General features: G+C 36.0%; 1 protein-coding gene across 2 annotated transcripts in view; it reads left to right on the top strand.

The window, feature by feature from the left end:
- The window catches only part of ABCD3 (ATP binding cassette subfamily D member 3), a 101,766-nt gene that overhangs the window by 62,694 nt on the left and 14,305 nt on the right, over positions 1 to 24,767 (top strand). For both annotated transcript variants that reach the window (XM_033200562.1, XM_033200563.1), the window contains exons 5-19: positions 357 to 426; positions 1,745 to 1,842; positions 2,215 to 2,338; positions 4,835 to 4,891; positions 7,305 to 7,447; positions 10,013 to 10,082; positions 13,075 to 13,144; positions 13,227 to 13,324; positions 13,425 to 13,516; positions 15,247 to 15,338; positions 15,425 to 15,497; positions 16,706 to 16,769; positions 24,322 to 24,399; positions 24,505 to 24,570; positions 24,666 to 24,755. In XM_033200562.1, coding sequence (XP_033056453.1) covers positions 357 to 426; positions 1,745 to 1,842; positions 2,215 to 2,338; positions 4,835 to 4,891; positions 7,305 to 7,447; positions 10,013 to 10,082; positions 13,075 to 13,144; positions 13,227 to 13,324; positions 13,425 to 13,516; positions 15,247 to 15,338; positions 15,425 to 15,497; positions 16,706 to 16,769; positions 24,322 to 24,399; positions 24,505 to 24,570; positions 24,666 to 24,755 — 1,285 coding nt within the window. The remainder of the gene's footprint in view (positions 1 to 356; positions 427 to 1,744; positions 1,843 to 2,214; positions 2,339 to 4,834; positions 4,892 to 7,304; positions 7,448 to 10,012; positions 10,083 to 13,074; positions 13,145 to 13,226; positions 13,325 to 13,424; positions 13,517 to 15,246; positions 15,339 to 15,424; positions 15,498 to 16,705; positions 16,770 to 24,321; positions 24,400 to 24,504; positions 24,571 to 24,665; positions 24,756 to 24,767) is intronic.

Here is a 24,767-nt window from a genome sequence, read left to right as displayed (position 1 = left end):
TGTTTATTCATAATAATCCATTCCTGGAACTATAAAGTTGTTAATTGTTTTGCTCGCTAAATTTGTTTTGTAGCCACTTAAGCCTTTTTTTAAAGCAGCCATTTTTACTAAGAAATAATTAGTTATCATTCTGTTGAATTTCGCCTTTTGCAGGATGAGGTTCCAGCAAGTTCAAAATGATGACGTTTTAAAGTTGCAAACATGTTTTTGCAAAAAAGTGTTTTTCAGCATCTTTTTTATTGATTGTTTTGATTTAATAGAAGTTTCCTAGAGTAATTTTAGAGCTTTACAGAAGTTTTCCTAGTGTTAGATTTTGCTTCTTTTGCAACTAATACATTGCATGTGGTGGTTTGCAGTGGTATCATTGGTCGTAGCAGGAAAGATTTCAAGAGATACTTATTCAACTTCATCGCTGTCATGCCTCTTGTAAGTTTAATTTATTAAAAATCTTTTTAACACGGGAAATTTGCATCTTTTAAAAATCTTTAAGGGTTTTACTTATTAAATTCTTTAAAGATTTATGATACTATATTCTTATTTTCAGTTTAAGTTTGTAATTTATAGTGTAATTTTCAATGTAAACCTTCATACTAGATAAAAAGGGGATTATGTTTGGTTTAACTTCATTTGTAATGTGTATATATATATTCATATACATATGTATGTGGGTGAGGGGGTTTTTTGGCATTTTTTTTTTTAACCTTCAGTCCAGGTTTTCTTCAGTGTTTAGCAGCATCCCATTAGATAGCAGCAGCACCCTTCTCTTAGTTGTAACAACCAGAAATGTTTCCAGTCATTGCAAAATGTATGTGGGCGGGGGGCAACTTGGGGAGTTGGGGGGGATTTAGAGGGGGGAGTGCAAATCATCCTGGTTACTTTAGGCCATAAACTAGTATCGTAACTTGTACTACTAATCTACTTTAAGTTAAATTGGAATTTATGGTCTGAATTTTTTACAGATAAATTGTTTAGTCTAAAATATAAGTGATTTTCTTAGTTTGGTTCTCATTTCTTGGCACTGTAAGAATTTAATGTTCTAAATTTGTGGGTAAAAATGAGAAGCTTGGTTGTAAAATCCAGTTACGTTGAAATTGCCAGAAATTCTTGTTTAATAAAGCTGGAAGATGGGGCTACATAGCTTTTAGACTTTTTAAAATAAGCAATTGGAATAAGCAAGCAACACAGATATGAAAGATGAAGATTCAGCAAAGACCACTTGAGAACATTTTTAATGTAATGATGGAAAATGTTAGTAAAGATGGCTCTAGATATAATCTGGAAAATAGCATTACTTGGTGTAAAACCTGTAGTTTTTTTTTTTTTTTTTTTTAACAAATGCAAATACAGTGTATATAGAATTCCGTTGTCTAGGGTTGTGGTGCTGATAGTAGGAAACAGAAAATATAAACATAAATGTCTGAACTCCTAAAAGCAAGTCTTTACAGTGGCTAGAAAGGGGATAGATTTGACTTTTTGCCCACTTACCAAAAAAAAAAAATGGCAAGATACGTCTCATAATTAATGATATTAACATATTTCATCTAAAGTTTAACATAGAATAATTCAAACCAGGTACATTTGATTTAGCTAAATGCAGTAAAGTAAAACAGAACTGAATTATATAATTTGGATTCAGCTATAAAAATGATAGGATTTGGGACACAGGAAATAATGGAGAAATAATTTATAGTTTAGTAAGCAGAAATGAAAAGCAAAACCAATAATATTTGTTTGTTTGTTTTAGATCTCTCTGGTTAATAATTTCTTGAAGTATGGGTTAAATGAGCTTAAACTGTGCTTCCGAGTAAGGCTCACTAAATACCTCTATGAGGAGTATCTTCAGTAAGTGATAACCTATTTTTATATGAAAAATATTTAAATAGAAGAGTACTATTTGTGAAGCTGATCAATATAGCGGTTTTTCTTATTTATTGTATGTTTTCTAAGAAAACCACTCTTAGGTACAGAAGCATATTGGGAACAACCTCTCAGTTATTTGAAATCTAGTCCTGGCTTTTCCATGAATTGACAAGTCATCATTTTCTGGACTTGTGTCCTCCTCTCTAAAATCAGGGCAATTGATAGGATCTCTTCTGACTCCAAGCTTTTTTGTTTCTATGTATTTGAGCTAGGCGGTGTAATGTGATTTTTTTGGTTGTCATTTTATCTTTAAAGTCACTTGTTTTAAAATTACTTTTCTTCATGCTATTTTAGATCTTTCACATATTATAAAATGGGAAATCTGGACAACAGAATAGCTAATCCAGACCAGCTGCTTACACAAGATGTAGAAAAATTTTGTAACAGTGTAGTCGATCTGTATTCAAATCTTAGTAAGGTAAGTTTCTCTACTTTTTAAAAGATTATTTGTTTAATTCGTTGAATTTTGAATCTAAGCAAATTTATATAGAATTGATTTTATGGACAGAACAGCAGCATGTAAATATTTAATGCTTTTGTAAGAAAATTAGAGTTGTAATAGTTTTAATTATTTTAATTTTGTCTATTATTTTTGTGAGGTACTTTGGGAAAGAACTGATAATTTAGTGTCTTATAAGGATTTTCTAAGAATTTTGCAGATTGATTCCATTAAAACAGCAGAAATTTGAATTCTTATCTTTTGACCTGCATGTGTCGGCCATTGTTAGAGATTGACTGTCGATTTACGTTTCTAATTCCACACTTAGAACACTAGACTAGGACTTCCTTTCTGCCCATTTCTCTGCTTCAGTATCTTTAATTCTAATAGATCATTAGTAAGTAGTAGTCAAAACATTTCACAAGATGCAAGTATATTTCAGTTTTCTAATTGCTGTTTTTCCCATTCTCCTCAGAATATTGCCAAAGCTCCTGACTCTGATAGGCCTTAACCAGTTTTCCTTCTTGTCACTGATTTCTCCAGTTCTTGTCTTAGTCATGTTATCTCACCACTCTTACAGCTTTCGCTGTAGTCTTCTTATTAAACCCTCTCCTTTGCCATTACCTCTTGCATTGACTGTGGTATGTAGTAGGCACCTATAAAATAGTCTGCCCAGCATCCCCTCCCTTCTTCATCTGAGATGCTTCAGTTCCCACTCTAACTCAACGTGACTTCCCTTGGTGTTGGGTAGGAGCTTGTCTCATACTGGACCAATGATAGTATCTTTGCCTCTGGTCACAGTTGACCTAGATACACAATTTTGAGACAAAAGAAAACCAAAACTATAAAAAGGACTGGGTCACATTGTAAGAATAGGAATGTCCTAGCCTCAACCAGGTTGATGGAGGGAAGGCAATTCTTAGAGAGATATATCCACAAGAGCTGCTCTCCTCATGCCCAGGCCCAGTGCTTTTCACTTCCAGCCCAACTTTGTTATTTATTTAGCTCTCCGGAAGCCTTTGCTAACTGATCCCAAACTCAGGAACTCTGACAACTACAAATAGTTCAGTAATTCAGCTTTCTCTTCTGTTCCCATTACAACATTTGAAAGTTTGTTCTCTCTCTCTCTCTCTCTCTCTCTGTGTGTGTGTGTATGCATGCATGGCAGGAATGGGGGGTGTATATATACAACTTTCCATATAATTTTATAGACATTATTATGTATTCTTTAAATCTTGGTACTTGAGCAACTCTCAGGTTTTGTCACATCTGGAATAGAGAAGAATGTTAAATTAATTAATTGTAGTGGGGCTGTGCACCAGTGTGTAAATTAGATGTTTTAAACATCTAATTGACCTCCAACTTAAATTATGAGTCATTATTTTTGTTATAAGTTTTAACAATTTTTGAATTTTATAAGTATCTCTAGCTTCTTGATAATTTATAAGGCAAAAAAAAAAAAAAACAAAAAAAGGAAAGGGAAAGGTAGATGTTGAATGTTGAAACAAGCCAGTTAACAAACCAAGCCATCTGTCCTAATAATGTGGATTAGAAAGTGCTGGCTGTTGGCCCGGCACAGTGGCTCATCCCTGTAATCACAATACTTTGGGAGGCCGGGGTGGGCAGATTGCTTGAGCTCAGGAGTTCAAGACTATCCTGGGCAACATGGTGAAACCCCATCTACAAAAAATACAAAAATTAGCCAGACATGGTAATGTGCGCCTTTACTCCCAGCTACTCCAGAGGCTGCAGTGAGCCAAGATCTTCAGGCTAGGTGACAGAGCCAGACCCTGTCTTAAAAAAAAAAGTGGAGGCACGAGCAGTGGCTGTTGACTTAAAGTGAATGAACACAATTTGGGTTTCTTGAAAAACATTTCTAACTAATGCAACTGATGGTGCATTAGTTGAGTTGTCTCTGTGTGTGAAGAGCAGTGCATTAATGTATTATTTTGGTTCTAAAGACTTGAGTTTTATATTTCAAAATTAGATTCAATTACTTACTTGATTATTTTGCCATAGAAGTGATAATGTAATAGAGTCAAACAGTATTGGAGCAGGAAAAGCTTCTCACTTTACAGGTGAAGATATGTAGAAACAAGCTGATAGCAGATTTGGGGTTACATCTCAGGTCATTTTATTTAGTATCTTTACATTATATTGACACATTACTGAGTTACTGGGGGTTAATTATCACAGTAGAGGTATCTTTGATGGAAAGTGATACATGTTTTTCCTACTTGATGGTCTGTAGACATTGTGTAAGCTGTTCCCATTTTAAGTTTCTTGAGAGGAAAACTGTTATCTTTCACATATTCTTTGATCTACTTACTATCACAGTACATTATACATAGTGGGAACTCTGCATGTGGATAATTGTGTATTAAATGTTTAATAACATTTTGTAGTTAGCATGTTGTATTAGCTATCATTCTAGTGCTTTGTTTTAATTTGTGTATTCTAATATTTATTTTACAGCCATTTTTAGACATAGTTTTGTATATCTTTAAGTTAACGAGTGCAATTGGAGCTCAGGTGAGTCTTCTTTTATTTCACCTTTTAAATTGATATAATACAATATTTGAAACACATACTGTGAATAGCTTGATGGCCTGTAAGAATTTTTGTATATCTCAAAGAATGTATTTTCACATGATTTACCTAACAAAGTCCAGTTATAAAATAATACTTTACTTGAGATTTTAGAAGTACTAATTTTTCTTTTTAATTTTCAATTTTGTGGCATTAAAAACCAGACAAATATATTGGCCAGGGGTAGTGGCTCACGCCTGTAATCCCAGCACTTTGGGAGGCTGAGATGGGAGGATCGCTTGAATCCAGGAGTTCGAGACAAGCCTGGACAAAAAGCGAGACCTGCTTCTTTAAAAAAAATAATAATAAAACAAGTATTTAAACCATGAATATACTTATACTTACTGTTTCAAAGTAATGTCTAAAAAGAGATATGGAGACGTCCATATTAATATGAAATTCTAATGTTAAAGTAACGATACATTTAGAGTGGGTATAACAGTTCCAAGAATATTTTATAATGTAAATGGTTGGCTATCCCATGAGCCTTATTATCCAAGTCTGATGTTTGTGATGGCAAGAATCACTTTTAAGTTTTCTTTGAGTTATCTTATTGAAATGTAACTTTAGTCATTTAATATGTAATGTCATTGTTATATATTTATAACACAACCATATAATAATATGGTTGTTATATATATGTGTGTGTGTATAAATGCATTTCAGTTGATTAATACATTATTTCCGTGTTGGTTTTTGTTGCTTTCCAAAACACTGGGAAAGCAGGGTTTTGGTTTTGCTTTGTTTTGTTTTTTGAATTTTTCTGTTTATCTTCCTAATTCTTTGCTATCGTGTGATCCAGGTTTTATCATTCTTATGTTTTGTTTTACTGTAAGCAAGTGAATAGGCCAAATCCTTCTTGTCTCCTTGCAGTCATATTTTCATGGTACTTAGCTACATTTTTGTGATACTTAAATATGTCTCCATGTCTACCTGTTATCTGATTCTGCATTTCTTTTTTTTTTTTTTTTTTTTGAGGCGGAGTCTCGCTCTGTCACCCGGAATGGAGTACAGTGGCCAGATCTCAGCTCACTGCAAGCTCCGCCTCCTGGGTTTCCGCCATTCTCCTGCCTCAGCCTCCCAAGCAGCTGGGACTACAGGCGCCCACCACCTCGCCCGGCTAGTTTTTGTATTTTTAGTAGAGACGGGGTTTCACCGTATTAGCCAGGATGGTCTCGATCTCCTGACCTCGTGATCCGCCCGTCTCGGCCTCCCAAAGTGCTGGGATTACAGGCTTGAGCCACCGCGCCCGGCCTGATTCTGCATTTCTTAAAGGCAGAAACTGTTTTAGTTATCTTTTTGGTCCACATTTGTAGTAGTTGTTGAAATGCCTTGAATTGATCAGATTTAATTTTTTTTAAAATCTTGAATACATACTAGCACATATATTACGCTAGATAGTAGGAATAAAAAAATAAGACAGTTCCTGCTGAAGAGGAATTACAATGTGGTAAAACAGGTAGATAGTCAAACAGTTATAATGCAGCATGATGAAGTTTAGTAATAGAAGTTTCAATAAAGTATTTAGTGCCAGGAAGAACTGGAGGTGATATCTGAGCTGCTTTGGGGAGGTAAGTAGACATCCATTAGATTATATCATGCTTGCTAAACATAAGAACAATCTCACTGAATGGAAACAGTTCAGGAAACATTTATTTTAGTATGGCAGAGTATAGTGTATATAGGGGAATGAGAGAAGTGCCTATGATGAACTTGGAAATGTATACTTGAAGCTTTTCTCTTGGGATGGTCAGTGGGTGATGAGGTCACCTACAAAATTATTAATACATAGTACAGCAGCTGGACGCAAGATGTATAAGCAGGGAAAGACAGAGCTCGTTCAGGGGGAGCTGAACTTGAGGCATCTGCACAGTATTAAGGTAAGGATGTATAGTACTTATTTCTTGGATTCATAAGAGTTATAGGACCAGGGGTATAGATTTGAGATGAGAAGAGAACTGAGGAAGGAATTTGAGGGAATATTAATATTAAAAGAGAAGGCAAGAAAAAGAGGTCTAAGAATTATTGTGGAATCTTAAGAGATTATCAAGAAGAATTCAAACAGAAGAGTGTTAGATAACAGGAAAAGTGAGAACTGCAATTAGGAGTTTTTAGGTGAGCAAAATGTAGGAGAGCTGAGGGATAAGCTACAGTGGTGAGAGGAAAAGCTCATGAGTGGTAAAATTCTAGAGGCTACTGTGTACTTTTTCAGGAAAAAAACAAGGGGAAACAATTACCCAGTAGAGCAGTTTCTTTCAGTCATTGAGGTTAATTATAAAAATTGTACGTTTGTATCTAAGTGAATTTATTATTATATCCCAGAACTTTCTGTATCTTTCTCTCCCGATAATAATAGGGCCCAGCAAGCATGATGGCCTACTTGGTTGTTTCTGGGCTATTCCTAACTCGACTTAGAAGACCCATTGGTAGGATGACAGTAACTGAGCAAAAATATGAAGGAGAATATAGATATGTTAATTCTCGGCTCATCACAAACAGGTAAAGACAAATGCATTAAAGCCTTGCTAAAAATTCATTTCCATGGATATTGATGTCATTTAAATTGACTCCAAAATGTCTAGTAACACTGTTACTGTAATAATGTGCATATTGTATTGAAAATATACATTATGAAAGAGACTAGTTTTATAAAGTAGTGATCATGAATATTTTGAACTCTTTTTCTTATTAACTATGTAGCATTCTTGATTCACATGTTCATACCTTCTGTTGATGAATTTTCTGTTAATTTTACTTTAGACATAATCAGTTTACAATTAAAATTTCAACTTACAATACCTGTTCCAAGAAAATTCTGTCTCAGTTTTTCCACAAATATTTTTATTTTGACTTTTCATAATGCTCAATGATTCACTGGCACTGCTTGTGCCTCTACCTATATTCTAGAGTTTTTAAAATGTAAGATAAGAAGAGAAAGTGTGGACTTTGGAGCTAGCCATACTAGTTTCAAAATCTACTTCTTCCACTTATCAATTGCATGTATTTGATTTTAGTAAATTATTCATAGTTTCACTTTTGTTTATAATAGGTAGATAATATAGGGTTGCAATGAGGATTAAATTTGATAATATATATAAAGCTTCCAGCTCAATTTTCTATATGAAGCAAATGCTTAATAAATGTTCTCATATATTGATCTGTCAATGTTAAGTCATTTTGAGGGTTTTAATATATATTTAATATTCTACTCTGTAGGCATTTACAAATGACAGTTCCCTCTTCCTTTATTTCCTTGGATTGCTAAAATAGTGCAAGTTTTAAATAGGGTTTTTTGCTCTAGGGAGGCAGTGGAATAGAGTTAAGAGGTGATTTGCCAAGTAAATGAAAGATGCCTTTTACTGAAAGAAACAGAAAGCATGACTCATGGCTCCAGTAATAAGAACACTCACTGCTTCACATGAGAACGCTTAAGACAGGGCAGTTCCAGGCATGGCATTATCAGGGCTCTGGCTCTCTGGTGTCTCTTGTCTGTGCCCTGCTTTGTATGCTGCCCCATTCCTCGGGCTAATTCTTCTTGTGACCACAAGATGGCGATAGCAGTTACAGATTTCACTAGCTCCTCTCCCCTCCAGAAAGCTCCAGAAACAAAAAGGGGCCATCTCGCCTGGTGTATCTTTATGAGAGCAAAGAAACCTTTCCCAAGAGCCCCACAGCTGACTTTCCCTCTTATCTTATTGGCTGGAATTATCGCTTGACCATGCCTAAAGCAATCACAGCAAAGTGATTGGCTTAGACCAATTGGGACCCTATAAATGGGGTTGAGGCATTCCTAAAGCATTAGGGTACACGGAAAATAATAGATAACTTTAAGAAAGTTGGGTTTATTTTAGGAAGAAGGACAGTGAAGAGAATAGATGTTGGATGGGCAGCCATGAATATTCCAGGATGTTTTATCCTTTCAGATTTTTTGTTAAGGCTAAAATGACTCAGTTCAGGAGGAGAATCCTCACCTCATCTTCTTCCATAGGCTTAGGTGTAGAGAGGAGGTAGAAGGAAGATTTTTTAAAAAGTAATTAGAGGTATAGAACTGTAGGCTGCTTATACTCTGAGGCTCTGTGTCATTTTGTCAGGGAAGCCATGAAACACGTGACAAATGTGTCATATTTCATGGGAAATTAATTTTACTTGAAGATGTTGAGGTAGGTGGTACCTTGTTTTTATGAAAAACGCAGGTCCATTTCAAAATAGAAATATAAAACATAAATTTTTTAGGAGAAAAAAGAGACTTTAAAGAAATATTTCAACCTTGCCTTCTAGACTTCTCTATGAATATTTACCTCTGCCATAAGAGGTACTTTGCTGGGAAAGCTTACATCTTGCCTGTGTAATAGAAAGACTATAAATGTTAGGGTCAGATAGGAGTTATGATTTCAACTCCCTGAGCTGCTGGCTCTGCGACCTTTACAAATTTACTTAACTACACTGAACTTTTCTTCATCTATAAAATACCCTTTTTTTCTAGTCATGATCCCTGTGGCCTTTGTGGACCCATGCACAGTTGCTCAGGAAAAGTGGAATTGTTTTGAGGATATGATGGGGCTCCAGGGTTTCCTCCTGGGAGCTGGCACTTTGAAGCTGGCGGGACTTAGCCTGCTTTTCTGTCTTTAAAAGGCTGTATGTCAAGGCATCACTATCCATCTTTTTCTAGCTGTTGCTTTTTCATCTCCTTTTTGTTTGGGCCTATACTTTAACTTGAAGTCTGCAGTGTCGGTCCCAGCCCTGCCTTTCTGTACATCACAGCAACTTCTTTCTCTAATTTAGAATTTCTGAGAATTAGTGCAGTGTGTCTTTTGCAGCCAGGATACCTATGGCATAGGTTGCAGTCCAGCGTATGATTCAGTCAGGGGTGTATGCCTGTGCTCCGATCAGCTGAGCTAGGAACAGAATCTCAAGTATAGACTGTGGTTTGAGATGCACCAGATAAGCTCTTAGTCACAAAATGTCCATTTAAATACAAACATTCAGCCATCATATACTGTATTTCAATTATTTTTCAAGTATAGATAACATTAAAATTAATTGCTGAATTATTTTCTTTAATAGTGAAGAAATTGCCTTTTACAATGGGAATAAAAGAGAAAAACAGACAGTCCACTCAGTCTTCCGAAAACTGGTAAGGAAACACACTTGAAGTTCATGTGTTTATGGAAATGGTTTTTTTGTGTGTGTTTTTTTGCCTCTGACCGATACACCCACACCCACACACACACATACACACACACGTATGTATACGTATCTTAAAGATACTTTGAAAAATAGCTATAAAGGATTTTATACTGCATTTTTAATAAAAAATGCAAGATTAAAAACTATATCAATATATTCAAGTGCCCATTTATAAAATTGCATAGATTTATTAAAATAATATTAAGTGTATTTTTACAGAGGTTGCTTAGGAGCCTTATTTAGTGATAAATTTAGTGATTCCCACAGAAAGAATTTGTTCCTGTAGCATTCATGAAAATAAATGAAGATTATTATGTAAAGCAGGGGTCAGCAAACTTTTTCCATAAAGGGCAAGATAGTATGTGTATATTTTAGGCTTTTCATACCACACAGTCTGTTGCAACTATTCAGCTCCGCTACTCAAGAGTAGCTATATATAATACATAAATGAGTGTGGCTATGTTCTAATAAAACTTTACTTACAGAAACAAGTAGCAGGCTAGATTGGGACTATGGGTTGGAGTTTGCTGGCTTTTTGTTTTAAAAAATTAAAGCATTGTTTCTTGTGAAACTGTACTTCATTTTTTGATTGCCACTTGGAAAATTTGAATTCAAGTACTTTTATTCCATTATTTATTCAAAAGATATTGAATGCCATCTAGTTGCCTGTGTTTATTCCAGGTGCTAAGGATGATGGTGGTGGACATGATGGATAAAATCTTGCCTTTAAGGAGCTTACATTTTAGTGGAAGTCTGAAGTTTGTGAAATTAAGTGTATATTTTAGATGAGTTAAAGAGGTTCAATAAATTATCATTTTAAATTATTTCAGAAATTGGATTTTTGCCTCGTCAGTATTTAACATGGCAGAACTTTTAGAGTGCTCACTGGTAGAATACATTTCAGGTAATTTTTCAGGGGCCTGCAGTTCACCAGCTTGCTCTCCACGTGGCTTGCATATTCTCATCCTTTAGATTTTCAGCCCAAATGTTAACACGTTATTGAAGCTTTGTCCTCTCTGATCAGCCTTTTTGAAATAGCTCCAACAGTTTCTTCCTGTTTTAATCATCATCTTTCCTTAAAAGTATATATATATACACACACACACACACACACACACATATATATATATATATACATATATAACCCTCTGCATCTGTGGGTTCCAAATCCATGGATTCAACCATGTGCAGATTGAAAATATTCAGAAAAAGAAATTGTGTCTGTACTTACATACACATATTTTTTCTTGTCATTATTCTCTGAACAATACAGGCATTAGTATAACAGCTGTTTACATTGTATTAAGTATTGTAAGTAATTTATAGATGACTTAAAGTGTTTGGGATGAGCCAGGCATGGTGGCTCACTCCTGTAGTCCTAGCACTTTGGGAGGCTGAGGCAGACAGATCACTTGAGGTCAGGTGTTCGAGACCAGCCTGACCAACATGACAAAACCCCATCTCTGCTAAAAATACAAAAATTAGCCAGGTGTTGTGGTGGGCACCTGTAATCCCCGCTACTCGGGAGGCTGAGGCAGGAGAATCACTTGAACCCAGGAGGCGAAGGGTGCAGTGAGCCAAGATGGCACCACTGCACTCCAGCCTTGGTGACAGAGTGAGACTGTCTCAAAAAATAAATAAGTAAAATGTATGGGATGTCACGCTCAGGTATATGCAAATACTATGCCGTTTTTCCTTAGGGACTTGAGCATCCATGGATTTTGGTATCCGGAAAGGTCCTGGAACCAATCCCCTTTGGATACCAAGGGATGACTGTATTACAGTCTCTAATTATCTTGTTTACTAGCTATCCTCTTTCATTAGAATGTAAACTCCATGAATTCAGGGACATTCTGTGTTCTATTCATTGTATCTCCAGCTTGAGCACAGTGTCTGATACGTGGTAGCCATTGAATAAATGTTCCAGACATTGTCTAGTTGCAGAAGATACCAAGTTGTTAACAAGCTACCCTGTACTCAGGAAGCCACATTTTAGTGGAGGAGACAGTAAATAAACAACTAGATGTTCTGTATAATTTAAGGTAGTAATGAAATCTGTGGCCAAAAGTGAAGCAGGATAAAGGTATAGATATGAAGGGGGCTATTGCCCAGCTACTTTAGCTGGAATGGCCAAGGTCTTTCTTGAAGAGGTGACATTTAGTCAGAAATCCACATGAAAGTGAAGGAGTCACAAAATGTAAATATCTTAGAAGAATGTATTCCTGGCAGTGGGAAGAGCAAGAAGAAAGCCTTAAAAAGGTACGTGTTTGAGAAACCATTATTTCTAGAGCTTGGTGAGGAGGAGCAAAGTAGAAGCATATGACCTTAAAAATAGAGCTCAGTGCCAGATCATGCAGGATCTTGAATAATCTGGTAGATGGACAGTTTGAGAATGTTACAACTCCAGAATAAAAAGCAGTTTTAGACTTGTAGTTTTGAGGCAATGCATGCTTATGTTAAAGCTAAAACAGGCTGTGTGGCACTGATTTACATTAACACTCAGTTCAGACTGGGTGTAATACAATTCTTAGATAAAGCACAGACCATGTGTCTCCACTGAAAGCAAAGCATTGAGTGCCAATCTGGACAGCTGGTGTTTCACCGAAACTAGTTAATACCTCTCTGTTCTTTTTGCTTTCGTTGTTGTTCTCTTTTGGGATATATGTATCCAAAAGCATGGTGACTACAATAGCATTATTCTTTTTCATGCAAGAGAAACAGCGTTGTTAAAATTGTTTATGTAATTTCCATGCTGTTTGCATAAAAATGATTTCATAAAGTGTTTGTTTGGCACCCACTCTGTGATAAGCATTGTGCTCGGTGGTGTGATGTACAATATGAACAGAAATCACGGGCATTCAGTTTGTTTTATCCTCATAGTAGATTCAATTTTTTATACATAGAAAAAAATATGTTTTTTTGTTTTTGTTTTCTGCCAGGTGGAGCACCTACATAATTTCATTTTGTTTCGTTTTTCAATGGGCTTCATTGATAACATTATTGCCAAATGTAAGTATATTTTGAAAGAGATGAGATTTGTGGAAAAGGTGAAATACTGTTACTGTTTTAAATCTTACCTGTTTGGTTTCAGACCTTGCCACTGTGGTTGGTTACCTAGTTGTCAGTCGCCCTTTCTTAGATTTGTCTCATCCTCGACATCTCAAGAGTACACATTCGGAACTTCTAGAGGTAAAGTGATGATAACACAGTGAAACTGTAACTGTAAAAATAAAGCCAAATTTTTAGTCCTAGAACTATAAGTAAAAACTAATATTTATTTCTATTTAAGGATTACTACCAAAGTGGAAGAATGCTTTTGCGAATGTCTCAAGCTCTGGGTCGAATCGTTTTGGCTGGGCGTGAGATGACTAGATTGGCTGGGTAAGATTAGTAATAATGAGCAGTTGCAAAAAATAATTTTTAAAAATATGGTATTCTGAATGATTGTACCAGCTGAGGTTAAGATAAGGGAGCAACATTTCCTACCCCAGGAAGGTGGTTTTGGTAGAAAATTAAGGAAAATTTTTCTGATGGTGAACTTTTCATGTTTCTTTAGATTAGAGGCTGTCAAGTTTGCTTCATGGACACTGGTATTTGCTAAGTTGGGAAATACTGAATCATGGCAGTCTTAATTCACAGAAAACTACGTTAATGAATAGAATTTTCTCATTTAAATTTTCTTGTCCTCTACCATACTGTTTTTTCGTAGATCTTTGATACCGGCAACCTAGCAAAAACCAATGAATAGAAATGAAATTGACTTTAATGGGAAAAAAAATGAGACGTTAACTTGTATCTGTAGGTGTGCTTGTGAATGTAGTCATATTATCTAGTAGTAAAATTATCTTTAGACCATGGAATGTAATTAAATGTTAATATTTCAGTATTTCAATCTCCAATATAAAGGGCATGGTATGGTATAAAAAACACCATAAATTTTAGGTCACCTGAAGAAGTTTGATGACTTAATAGCTTTCCTAGGCCTGTGATCCGTCTTCGTATTTCTCTTTTTCCTCCTTCTTAGCTCCTGTGGCAGTTAAGGTCTTCATGGCAATATAGAAGTTGTTAACTACTATGAGTAGAGTCTCTTTCATGAGAATACTAACATTCTTCCTACTTGTTAACTTTTCTTATGGCTTGATAGTTCATGGTATATAAGGTTCTTTTCTGTTCCTTAAGGGTGTTTCCTTTCTCTCTCTCTCTCTCTCTCTTTCTCTTTCTTTCTCTTTCTCTTTCTCTGGAGGTGTGTGTGTCTTTCTCATCCTTCCCTCCCTCTCCCTGCCTTCCTTTCTTTCTCTTTTCTCCACTCTGTTGAGGTATGATTGACATATAAGAAACTGTTCATATTTAATGTATACAGTTTGATGAACATGGGGATAAGTTATACACCTGTGAAACTATCAAGACCATAAGCATTCATCACCTCCCAAAGTTTGCTTTAGAAGGTTTCTGCTTGTTATTCGGAGAAAAATCCTGTTTTCTTCTTCGATGCAGAATACTTTCTCTTTGGCGATCATGGTCATTTTTGTTATCTCCAACCTCTCGTTGTTAGTTTTGATTTTCTCTACTGCCACAGTGATTTCTATCTAATAATAAGAACTCTTCATCTTTCCCCTCTTGAGAGTAAGAAAGAGGGAATCTTTCAGATTCTTCCATTTGCAGGAAGGCAGCATGCATTCAGCATACATTTAATGAATGCCTTCCTTGGATAGAAAGACCAACTTTATACATGGCTTTATAGGTCACTTCAGCAAGAGCTCAGAGTCCGTACTTACTGGGTCTAAGGAATATACTAGTGTAGTGGTCCTTTTGTAGTATACAAGAGACACCTCCTGAAAATTCTCAGCAAATAACTGTCTTGACTTGGCTATTAATGAAATATCTGTTGAGTTGGGGATCCTATGGAAACCTCTTTCTTCATCCCTATATTCCTGCTCTCCTACTGAAACATAATAAAGCATGCATGCTATCATTTATACTTCATGTTGATGAGACTGTTAGGTTACTTCATTTATACTAAATTATAATTTTAGGAACTTAAGTTTGTGTAAAATAAAAGATGTGACAGTAGTCTGGAGTTTTGATTATGGTTTCCTTTTCTAAAATTTTAGTTTTACTGCTCGGATTACGGAATTAATGCAAGTACTGAAGGATTTAAATCATGGCAAATATGAGCGCACAATGGTCTCACAACAGGAAAGGGGTAAATATGAGTATCACGGTTTAAGGTCACAATTTTAAGTGTTTGCTGACATAATATGATGCTTTAATACCTATTTTCCATTTAAGGTATTGAAGGAGTACAAGTCATTCCCTTGATACCTGGTGCTGGAGAAATCATTATTGCAGATAACATTATAAAGTACGTACAGAAAAAGGTTCTTTAGCACCATAAATGTTTGTTCAACTTCATAGTAGTCTTTCTTTTTCAGCTTACAATTGCTTAGTGTTTAAAATTATTTCTGCTTTTTTTGAAAAACAGCTTTGAGGTATCATTGACATAAAAATTGCGTATATTAATATTTAAAGTATACAACTTGATGCTTTGATATTCGTGTACGTTGTGAAATGATTACGTTTAGGCTAATTAATTTACCTATCACCTCTACATAGTTACCATTTTTGTGTGTGCTTGGTGAGAATTTAATCTAGATGTGTCTTAGCAAATTTCAGGTATACAATGTAGTATTTTCTACTATTGTCCCTGTACAGTGTATCTACAGAATTTATTCATCTGGCATCACTGAAATGTTTTACCGTTTGACCAATATTACCCCCATTTCCTCTCTCCCTACCCCCCTGGCAACCACCATCCTACTCTCTACTTCTTTGAGTTTGACTCTTTTAGATTCCACATACAAGTAAGATCATACAGTGTTTCTCTTTTTGTGTCTTGCTTATTTTGCCTAACGTAATGTCCTCCAGATCCGTCTATGTTGAAAATGGCCCAGTTTCCTTCTTTTTTAAAGGTGGAGTAATATTCTATTGTGTGTATTTTGTGTGTTTGTGAATATATACACACTATATACACTATATTTTCTTTATCCTCTCATCAGTTGAAGGACATTTAGTAGTTTCCATGTACGGACTGTTGTGAGTAATGCTGGAGTGGACATGGGAGGAAGATTCTCTTTGAGATACTGATTTTACTTCCTTTGGAAATGTACCCAGAAGTGGGAACGCTAGGTCATACAGTAGTCCTACTTTTAATTTTTTGAGGAACATCCATACTGTTTTCCATAATAACTATACTATTTGTAGTCCCACCAACAACATACAAGGTTTTCTTTCTGCATATCTTTGCCAACACTTACCATTTGTCTCTTTGATAATAGTCATCCTAACAGGTGAGGGGTGACATCTCATTGTGGTTTTGATTTGCATTTTCCTGATGACTAGAGATGTTGAGCACCTTTTCGTATGCCTGTTGGCCATCTGAATTTTTTCTTTTAAGAAGTGTTTAAGCCCTTTGCCCATTTTTAAATCAGGTTATTTGTATTTTTGGTATTGAGTTGTATTAGTTCCTTATATACTTTAAAGTAGTTCTCTTTTTTTGAATTTCCTCTATAGGTTTGATCATGTTCCTTTAGCAACGCCAAATGGAGATGTTTTGATCCGTGACCTTAATTTTGAAGTAAGTTTTTTTTTTTTTTTTTTTGAGACGGAGAAGCTTAAATCGTCTTTAAAATGTGAACTGAAAAAAGGTTACCTGAATATTTAAATTAAATTTAAGGCTCGACTTAGTCTCTGAATCCACAGAATTGCTTTAAAAAGTAAGTTTTTGAAACACTTAGAAATCTATTTTTCTTAATTGACAGGACTTCAAAATTTCAAATACTACTACCAAAAAACTTTTTGCAAATGAAGTTTATGTCAAGAAAGCCATAGAAAATACAGTAAATTGGAGTCTCCAGTGTAAAATGAATATTTAAACACAAATATAATTTTAGTCTCTTTACATTAAAAAGAAACTTATGGTGTGGTTAGTATTTTTGTGACTGTACAGGATGATTTGTACCTATAAAAACAAAATACAGACTGTTTTATTACTGATGAAAACAGGGGAAGAGCCGCACAGTAGCGCTACAAATAGACACTCACCTAAAACAAGTAAAATCCCATGCCAAGTAAATACTGATGTTGATTCAATCTACTGTGCTAATGAAATGGGATATGGCAGACCAAATTAAAAAGAAAAGACAAAAGTTGAATGTTTTTGTATGATTTTGTAAGACTCGCAGATGTAAGGGTTACTATTTAGGTTTTCTCTATGTTGTGGCTTTATGAATGGTTCAGATCCAGAAATCTTCATAATTAGTAACAAATTCCTATCACATAGGCTATCTTCCCCATTCTAGACACCATTTCTCTAGAATAACACTTTCCCGTAGAACTTTCTGCGATGATGGAAATCCTCTATACTTTCACTGTCCAGTAAAATAGCCATGTGTAGATATTGAGCATGTAAAATGTGACTAGTACAGCTGCAAAACTGAATTTAAATTTTAATTTAATTAATATGATTTAAAATTAAATAGCCACATGTGAGTAGTGGCTGTGGTATTGGACGGCACAGCTCTGGAATTCCTCTCCACATGCTTATGTGCATGGCCGTCTGTAGTTTGTGTTTTTTTTTTTTGTTTTTTTTTTTTTTTTTTTTTTTTTTTTTTTTGAGGCGGAGTCTCGCTCTGTCTCCCGGACTGGAGTGCAGTGGCCGGATCTCAGCTCACTGCAAGCTCCGCCTCCCGGGTTTACGCCATTCTCCTGCCTCAGCCTCCCGAGTAGCTGGGACTACAGGCGCCCGCCGCCTTGCTCGGCTAGTTTTTTTGTATTTTTAGTAGAGACGGGGTTTCACCGTGTTCGCCAGGATGGTCTCGATCTCCTGACCTCGTGATCCGCCCGTCTCGGCCACCCAAAGTGCTGGGATTACAGGCTTGAGCCACCGCGCCCGGCCTGTAGTTTGTGTTTTATGTGGGGATTTTTTTCCTACTGCTGTCCTTGAAGGAATATTGTCTGATAGTTTATAAAATAAAGAGTATGATTATTGGACTTGTTTTTAATTTGTTACAGTCTAAGTGTTCAGTTTTCTGCTCTTAGTAATTTGTATTAAGCACATGTCTACTTTTCAATGAATTATAAAAATGAAAATTGTTAGTTATGCAAAGTACTTTGAACTTATTCAACAACAAGTAGTCTATTATTATCATATTTATTCCAAAGCCAGGAAATACAAGATGAAGTACAGAAAATGTAAATGTATTTGGTAAATATCGACTGGCTCCACATATCGCAGAAGTGTTTTCTCACGTAGCTCTGGGTACTTCAGTCACTTGAATGTTCCTTTGGCAGAGTAGGTAGCCAGGCTTGATTTCCAGTAGCCCCTTTATTGCCACTGTCCAAGGATAAAAAGGACGTGAGACTTTGTTGAAGGATGCCTCTTGGCCCTTTCTCCTACTTACCCTCACTTCTGTCTTTATGCAGAGATAAAATATACCAACAATATAGGGACACACATGACTGAAGCACAATGAGAAAGGGCGTTGGGATACACAGAATAGATGGATCATGATTATGGTCCATAATAATCTTTTCTCATGATGTTACACTAAAGCTGTCACTTTCTTTTTTAGTTCAAAGTCTTTTCTTTTAAAACCCTTATGTTTGGCTTTAATAGACTTCTGTCATTTCTTTAATTTCATTTTTATAGTCTTAAAAATGTCCTTAATTTTTTCGCTTTTTTGGATTTCATTTGGAAAGTCTCAAGTCCTCACTTATGTCCTTACTTGTTGGAGTGTTTTACTTCATAACCATGCTCCATACTTCCTGGTGTCTATCCTGTGATTCTTGTTTTCTCCTCCCCTGGGAACTGTTTCTCTGACTCCTGTCTTTTTGGTTCACTGTTATGAATTCTTACCTCTTTCTGACTTAAAGTATTCTAAAGTAGACTTGGGTTTCTCACATTCATATGTCTTTTTATTGTTTTTCTTAGCATAGTCTTTCTATAGTCAACAAATATTCTTCAGTTCTTTGCAACCTCTAATTATTTTCTACTCATCTGACTTACTTGAAAATAAAGATTACTTTCTCTTGGAAAGAGGCATAATAAAACTGAGACTTGACCTCTCAAATAAATGTTTTCTACTTTATGATTCATTTGCCTTTTGGGTTACATTTGTAACCAAATAATAAACACTTCTTTGGAATAAGAGATTTTATACCATTTTCCATTAGAAATTCCCCAGTACAGCCATATTTATCTGTCTAGATATTATTCTGGGAGGTATGTAGACTGGAGAGAACCTAAGAGGTAACAGCTTGCAGGTTACCCTGTGGGGATTAAAATAGTACTTTGTCTGAGATGGGCGGATTGCTTGAACTCAGGAGTTTGAGACCAGCCTGGGCAACCTGGCAAAACCCCGTCTCTGTGAAAAATACAAAAAAAAAAAAATAGCCAGGTGTGGTGGTGCACACCTTTGGTCCTGGTTACGCAGGCGACTGAGGTGGGAGGATTGCTTGTGCCAGGGAGGCAGAGGTTGCACAGTGAGCAGAGATCGCACCACTGTACTCCAGTCGGAGCTACAGACTGAGACCCTGTCTCCAAAAAACAAGTACTTTGTAACTTACTAAGATTTTTACCTTTTCAGTAAGGCATACTTACAGTGTTTAAAGAAACTAATCAGTCTTCATAAACACCATATTTTTATATAATTTTTCTTTTACTTAAATTTATGTGTAGAATTTTTGATGTGTTATGATAAATTTATAGAAGGTAGGATTTATCAAGGACTGTTATTTGGGGGTATATTTTTATTGGTAAAAATATGGTGGTTCAAAGCGTTGGTTGATCCAGTAAAGCATTCTGAGAGTCTCAATAATACAATGCTGTCAAGAACATAATTTTCAGTAAATGTTACTGTTGGCTTTTAGTCTTAATTTAACCCCACAAAAAATATGTACTTAATAAACTTGTAATACAGACAAATTATCCCTGGCTTATCATGGCTGACATCGTAATTGGAAGTTTTGTTTAACACCGCCAAAAGCCATGGAATAAAGAAAAGTGAATGCTGAGTAGGCTAGCCAGGCTTGATTTTGAACATAAAAGAATAACTCAGGATTTCAGTAAGTCTGGTTGTTATTTGTATACATCATTACAAATCTGTTTTGGGGGTTTCCTGGCATATTGCAACAACTAATGTGGAAGGGTATTATTGGAGGCAGGAATATTGATACCACTGTAAGCCACAAAGAGCAGTTGGGAGGGGAGAATGTATATATGGCCAACATTACTGAAATAAAGCATAGTAGCAGGGAACCATTTAATTACCAGCTCACTGAACTTTAGCACCTTCTAAGGGCATCGCTGTTACAGTAGAGTATGATTATTTTATATGATAACCTTAATTTATGAGGAACATTCAGTATATTCAATTTTATATAAGGAAATTATGTTATTTAAAAAGTCTATCAAAATGATTCTTTAATTATCAGAAAAAATGTTTATTCATTTGGAAAAGTCACTTAGAACAACTCTTTAACAATGATGTGTGTAAATTGTTATTTTCTTTTAGATCAACTATGTGTCAGGCTGCTTCATTCTTTTTTCTTTAAGAAGTTTTTAAAATGTAAAAATAAACATAAAATTTGGCTTTTTAGCCATTTCTAAGTGTGTGATGCAGTGGCAATAAGTGCATTTGCAGTGTTATGCAGCCACCACCACTACCCATTTCCAGAACTTTTCCATCATCCCAAATAGAAACTCTGTACTCATTAAACAATAGCTCTCCTTCCTTCCTCTCCCTAACTCCTGGTAACCTCTCATTCTTTCTGTCTCTATGAATTTGACTGCTCTAGGGATCACATATAAGTGAAGTCATACAGCATTTGTCCTTTTGTGGCTGGTTTATTTCATTTAGCATAATGTTCTCAAGGTTCATCTATATTGTAGCATGTGTCAGAGTTTCATTCATTTTAAAGGTTGAATGCCATTTCATTGTGTGTGTGTGTGTGGCGGTGGGTGGGGGGCACATTTTGTTTATCCATCCATCCTCTTGGGTTGCTTCCTTGCTTCCACCTTTTGGCTGTTGTGAACAATGCTGATGGCTCTGTGTTTTGTCACAGTGAAAGCCAATGTCCTTTCAATGCTTGCCACTACCCTACCCCTACCTGATACCTCTCTGATCTCATTTCCTACTATTATTCTTTCCTGTTCGTTCCTCAGTAAAATCAGTCTTGTTTCTGCTTTGTTTTTTCTTTTTTCTTTTTTTTGAATAGGACAGCTACATTCCTGCTTCAGTGCCTTTGTACCAGCATTTTGTTTGTTTTGTTTTGTTTTGAGATGGGGCCTTGCTCTGTCACCCAGGCTGGAGCACAGTGGCACGATCTTGGCTCGCTGCAACCTCTGCCTCCCAAGTTCAAGCAGTTCTCGTGCCTCAGCCTCCTTAGTAGCTGGGATTACAGGCACATGCCACTGCATCCGACTAATTTTTGTACTTTTGGTAGAGGCAGGGTTTTACCATGTTGGCCAGGCTGTGCCAGCTTTTTATGGGTAAAGGTGGGGGCTAGAACAGTCTTCTTTTAGATAAATCCTAATTTACCCCTTCTTTCAAAGTTTTACTCAGTTGTCATTTTCAATAAAGTCTACTCTGACCACCTTAAAAATGCAACTTCTCTCACCCGCTTCCAAGTTCCCTTTATCTGTTTTTTCCTCCAAACTACTTATTTTTTCATACACTATTTAACTTGTATGTTATGTGTATTCTTTATTGTATGTCTCTTGCCACTAGAATGTAAACCAGTAAAGGTAGAGGTTTTTGGTTTTTTGTTTTTTGTCTCTTTTGGTCACCAATGTGGCCTACTTGCCTAGAACAGAGCCTGACAGAGAGCATTCAATAAATATTCATTGAATTAAATAATAGGAACAGAAGGCTCACCAATTTAACAGATTTGTTAAAGGCAGGTTACCAGCTAGGGTAATTCATATATCTCTCTGATATTTTCTTTCCTATTGTGTTTGCATTGGTGTTTAATGTTGTAAGCTAGAATTATAACTAAGATTTTCTGATTCTTTACAGAGTTGAACAGATACTTATAAGATCATAAGCCTAGAACTTAACTACTCTTTACATTTTCTCATTTATGTTGTTGCAGAATAATTTAGTGCCACTTGTAAATATTTATAGTGTACATATATTTTGATAAAACAGTTATAATTTCTAAGAATGGAATCTACAGAAACATTACTTACTATTGCATAAGTTTACTTGCTGACTTGTACACTCATTGCAATATTATCTAGAGGAGCAAAACAAAATGCAGATGACCTAAATATTTAACCAAAGGGGAGTGTTTAAATAAGTTATAGTATATCCTTACTATGGAAGACGTTGTGGGAAGTCAGGGACCTCGAACGGAGGGATCGGCTGAAGCCATGGCAGAAGAACATAAATTGTGAAGATTTCATGGACATTTATTAGTTCCCCAAATGAATGCTTTTATAATTTCTTAATGCCTGTCTTTACTGCAGTCTCTGAACATAAATTGTGAAGATTTCATGGACATTTATCACTTCCCCAATCAATACTCTTGTGATTTCCTATACCTGTCTTTAGTCTCTTAACCCCATCATCTTTGTAAACTGAGAATGTATGTCGCCGTAGGACCCTGTGATGATTGCATTAACTGCACAAATTGTTTAAACAATATGAAATCTGGGCACCTTGAAAAAAGAACAGGATAACAGCGATGTTCAGGGAACAAGGGAGATAACCATTAGGTCAGGCTGCCTGAGAGCCGGGTGGAACAAAGCCATATTTCTCTTCTTTCAAAAGCGAGTAGGAGAAATATTGCTGAATTCTTTTTCTCAGCAAGAAACAGCCCTGAGAAAGAGAGTGCGTTCCTAGGGGGAGGTCTCTGAAATGGCCGCTCTGGGAATGTCTGTCTTTTACAGTTGTAGATAAGGGATGAAATAAGCCCTGGTCTCCCTTAACGCTCCCAGGCTTATTAGGATGAGGAAGTTCCCGCCTAATAAATTTTGGTCAGACCGGTTGTCTGCTCTCAAACCCTGTCTCCTGATAAGATGTTATCAACGACAATTCTTGCTGAAACTTCATTAGCAATTTTAATTTTGCCCAGCTCCTGTGATCTCGCCCTGCCCCCATTTGCCTTGTGATGCTTTATTACCTTGTGAAGTCTGTGATCTCTGTGAGCCACACCCTGTTCATACACTCCCTCCCCTTTTGAAAATCACTAATAAAAACTTGCTGGTTTTGTGGCTTGGGGGGCATCATGGAACCTGCCGACTTGGGATGTCTGCCCCGGATACCCAGCTTTAAAATTTCTCTCTTTTGTACTCTTTCCCTTTATTTCTCAGACCAGCCAACACTTAGGAAAATAGGAAAGAACCTACGTGAAATAACGTTGAATTATCAGGGGCGGGTTCCCCCATAGGAAGATGCTTGAGGCATTAAAGGAAAGGAATAGGGGAATCTGAATATACTGAGCTGGAAGAATGTCTGTGATATATTGTTAAATAATAAAAGCAAGTTGTAGAACAGTCCATAGAGTACGTTTTCATTTTTTTAAAAGAAACTGTGTATACACATGTATTTATTGTTTTCAAGAATTCTCAGTTTTTTAAACTTTAGTTCTTCTATCTTAAGTTGATGATATCAATCAGTCAATTTATGTATTTATTTATACATACATGTATATAGATGTGGTCTTGTTCTGTCAGCCTAGGTGACATCATAGCTCACTGCATCCTTGAACTGCTGGACTCAAGCAATCCTCCCACCTTAGCCTCCCGAGTAGCTGGGATTACAGGTGTGCACCACCACACCTGCCTAATTTTTTATTTTTATTTTTTGTGGAGATGAGGGTCTCACTTTATTTCCCAGGTTAGTCTCAAACTCCCGGTTTCAAGTGATCCTCCTATGAGCCACCGTGCTCAGCAATAATAATTTTTTAAGTGAAAAAAAAAAGTAATGGTAAGAATTGGAAGTAAACAAAGTAAAAGGTCCCTTTACAATACCTCTTTACTGCTCTACCTAATGCTACATTTACAGACAAATAGAAGGCTTATAATTAGCCAGGAGCTATTAATACTTGAGTCTAAGGAAATGCTCATTGAGTATATGTTAATTTGATTTAATTACTTCACCGACTGATTTTTTGTTTTTTTCCAGGTTCAATCTGGGGCTAATGTTCTAATTTGTGGTCCTAATGGCTGCGGAAAAAGTTCTCTTTTCCGTGTTCTTGGTGAAGTAAGTACAAGTTGGGCTCAAAATTTTGCAGTCTTATTTTGCCATACTGTCTACCACTTTGTAAATTTTATAATTGTTCTTCTCCCTTCTCTCCTTTTTTAATAGTTATGGCCTCTTTTTGGAGGACGTCTAACTAAACCCGAGAGAGGAAAGTTATTTTATGTTCCTCAAGTAAGACCTAGCTTGAGTTATCTTTGATTTAAAGATCCTTTTGTTAATTTATTTTTTAATGTTGCTTCTAATGACTTTTGCTCTACTACTGTCAGAGACCTTACATGACCCTTGGAACACTTCGAGACCAAGTGATATATCCAGATGGACGAGAAGATCAGAAAAGGAAGGGAATATCTGACTTAGTAAGGGAATGT

Source organism: Trachypithecus francoisi, unplaced genomic scaffold, assembly GCF_009764315.1.
Source record: "Trachypithecus francoisi isolate TF-2019V2 unplaced genomic scaffold, Tfra_2.0 Lachesis_group5, whole genome shotgun sequence".
NCBI classification, from domain to species: Eukaryota; Metazoa; Chordata; class Mammalia; order Primates; family Cercopithecidae; genus Trachypithecus; species Trachypithecus francoisi.
This window is presented reverse-complemented; position numbering and strand designations above follow the sequence as displayed.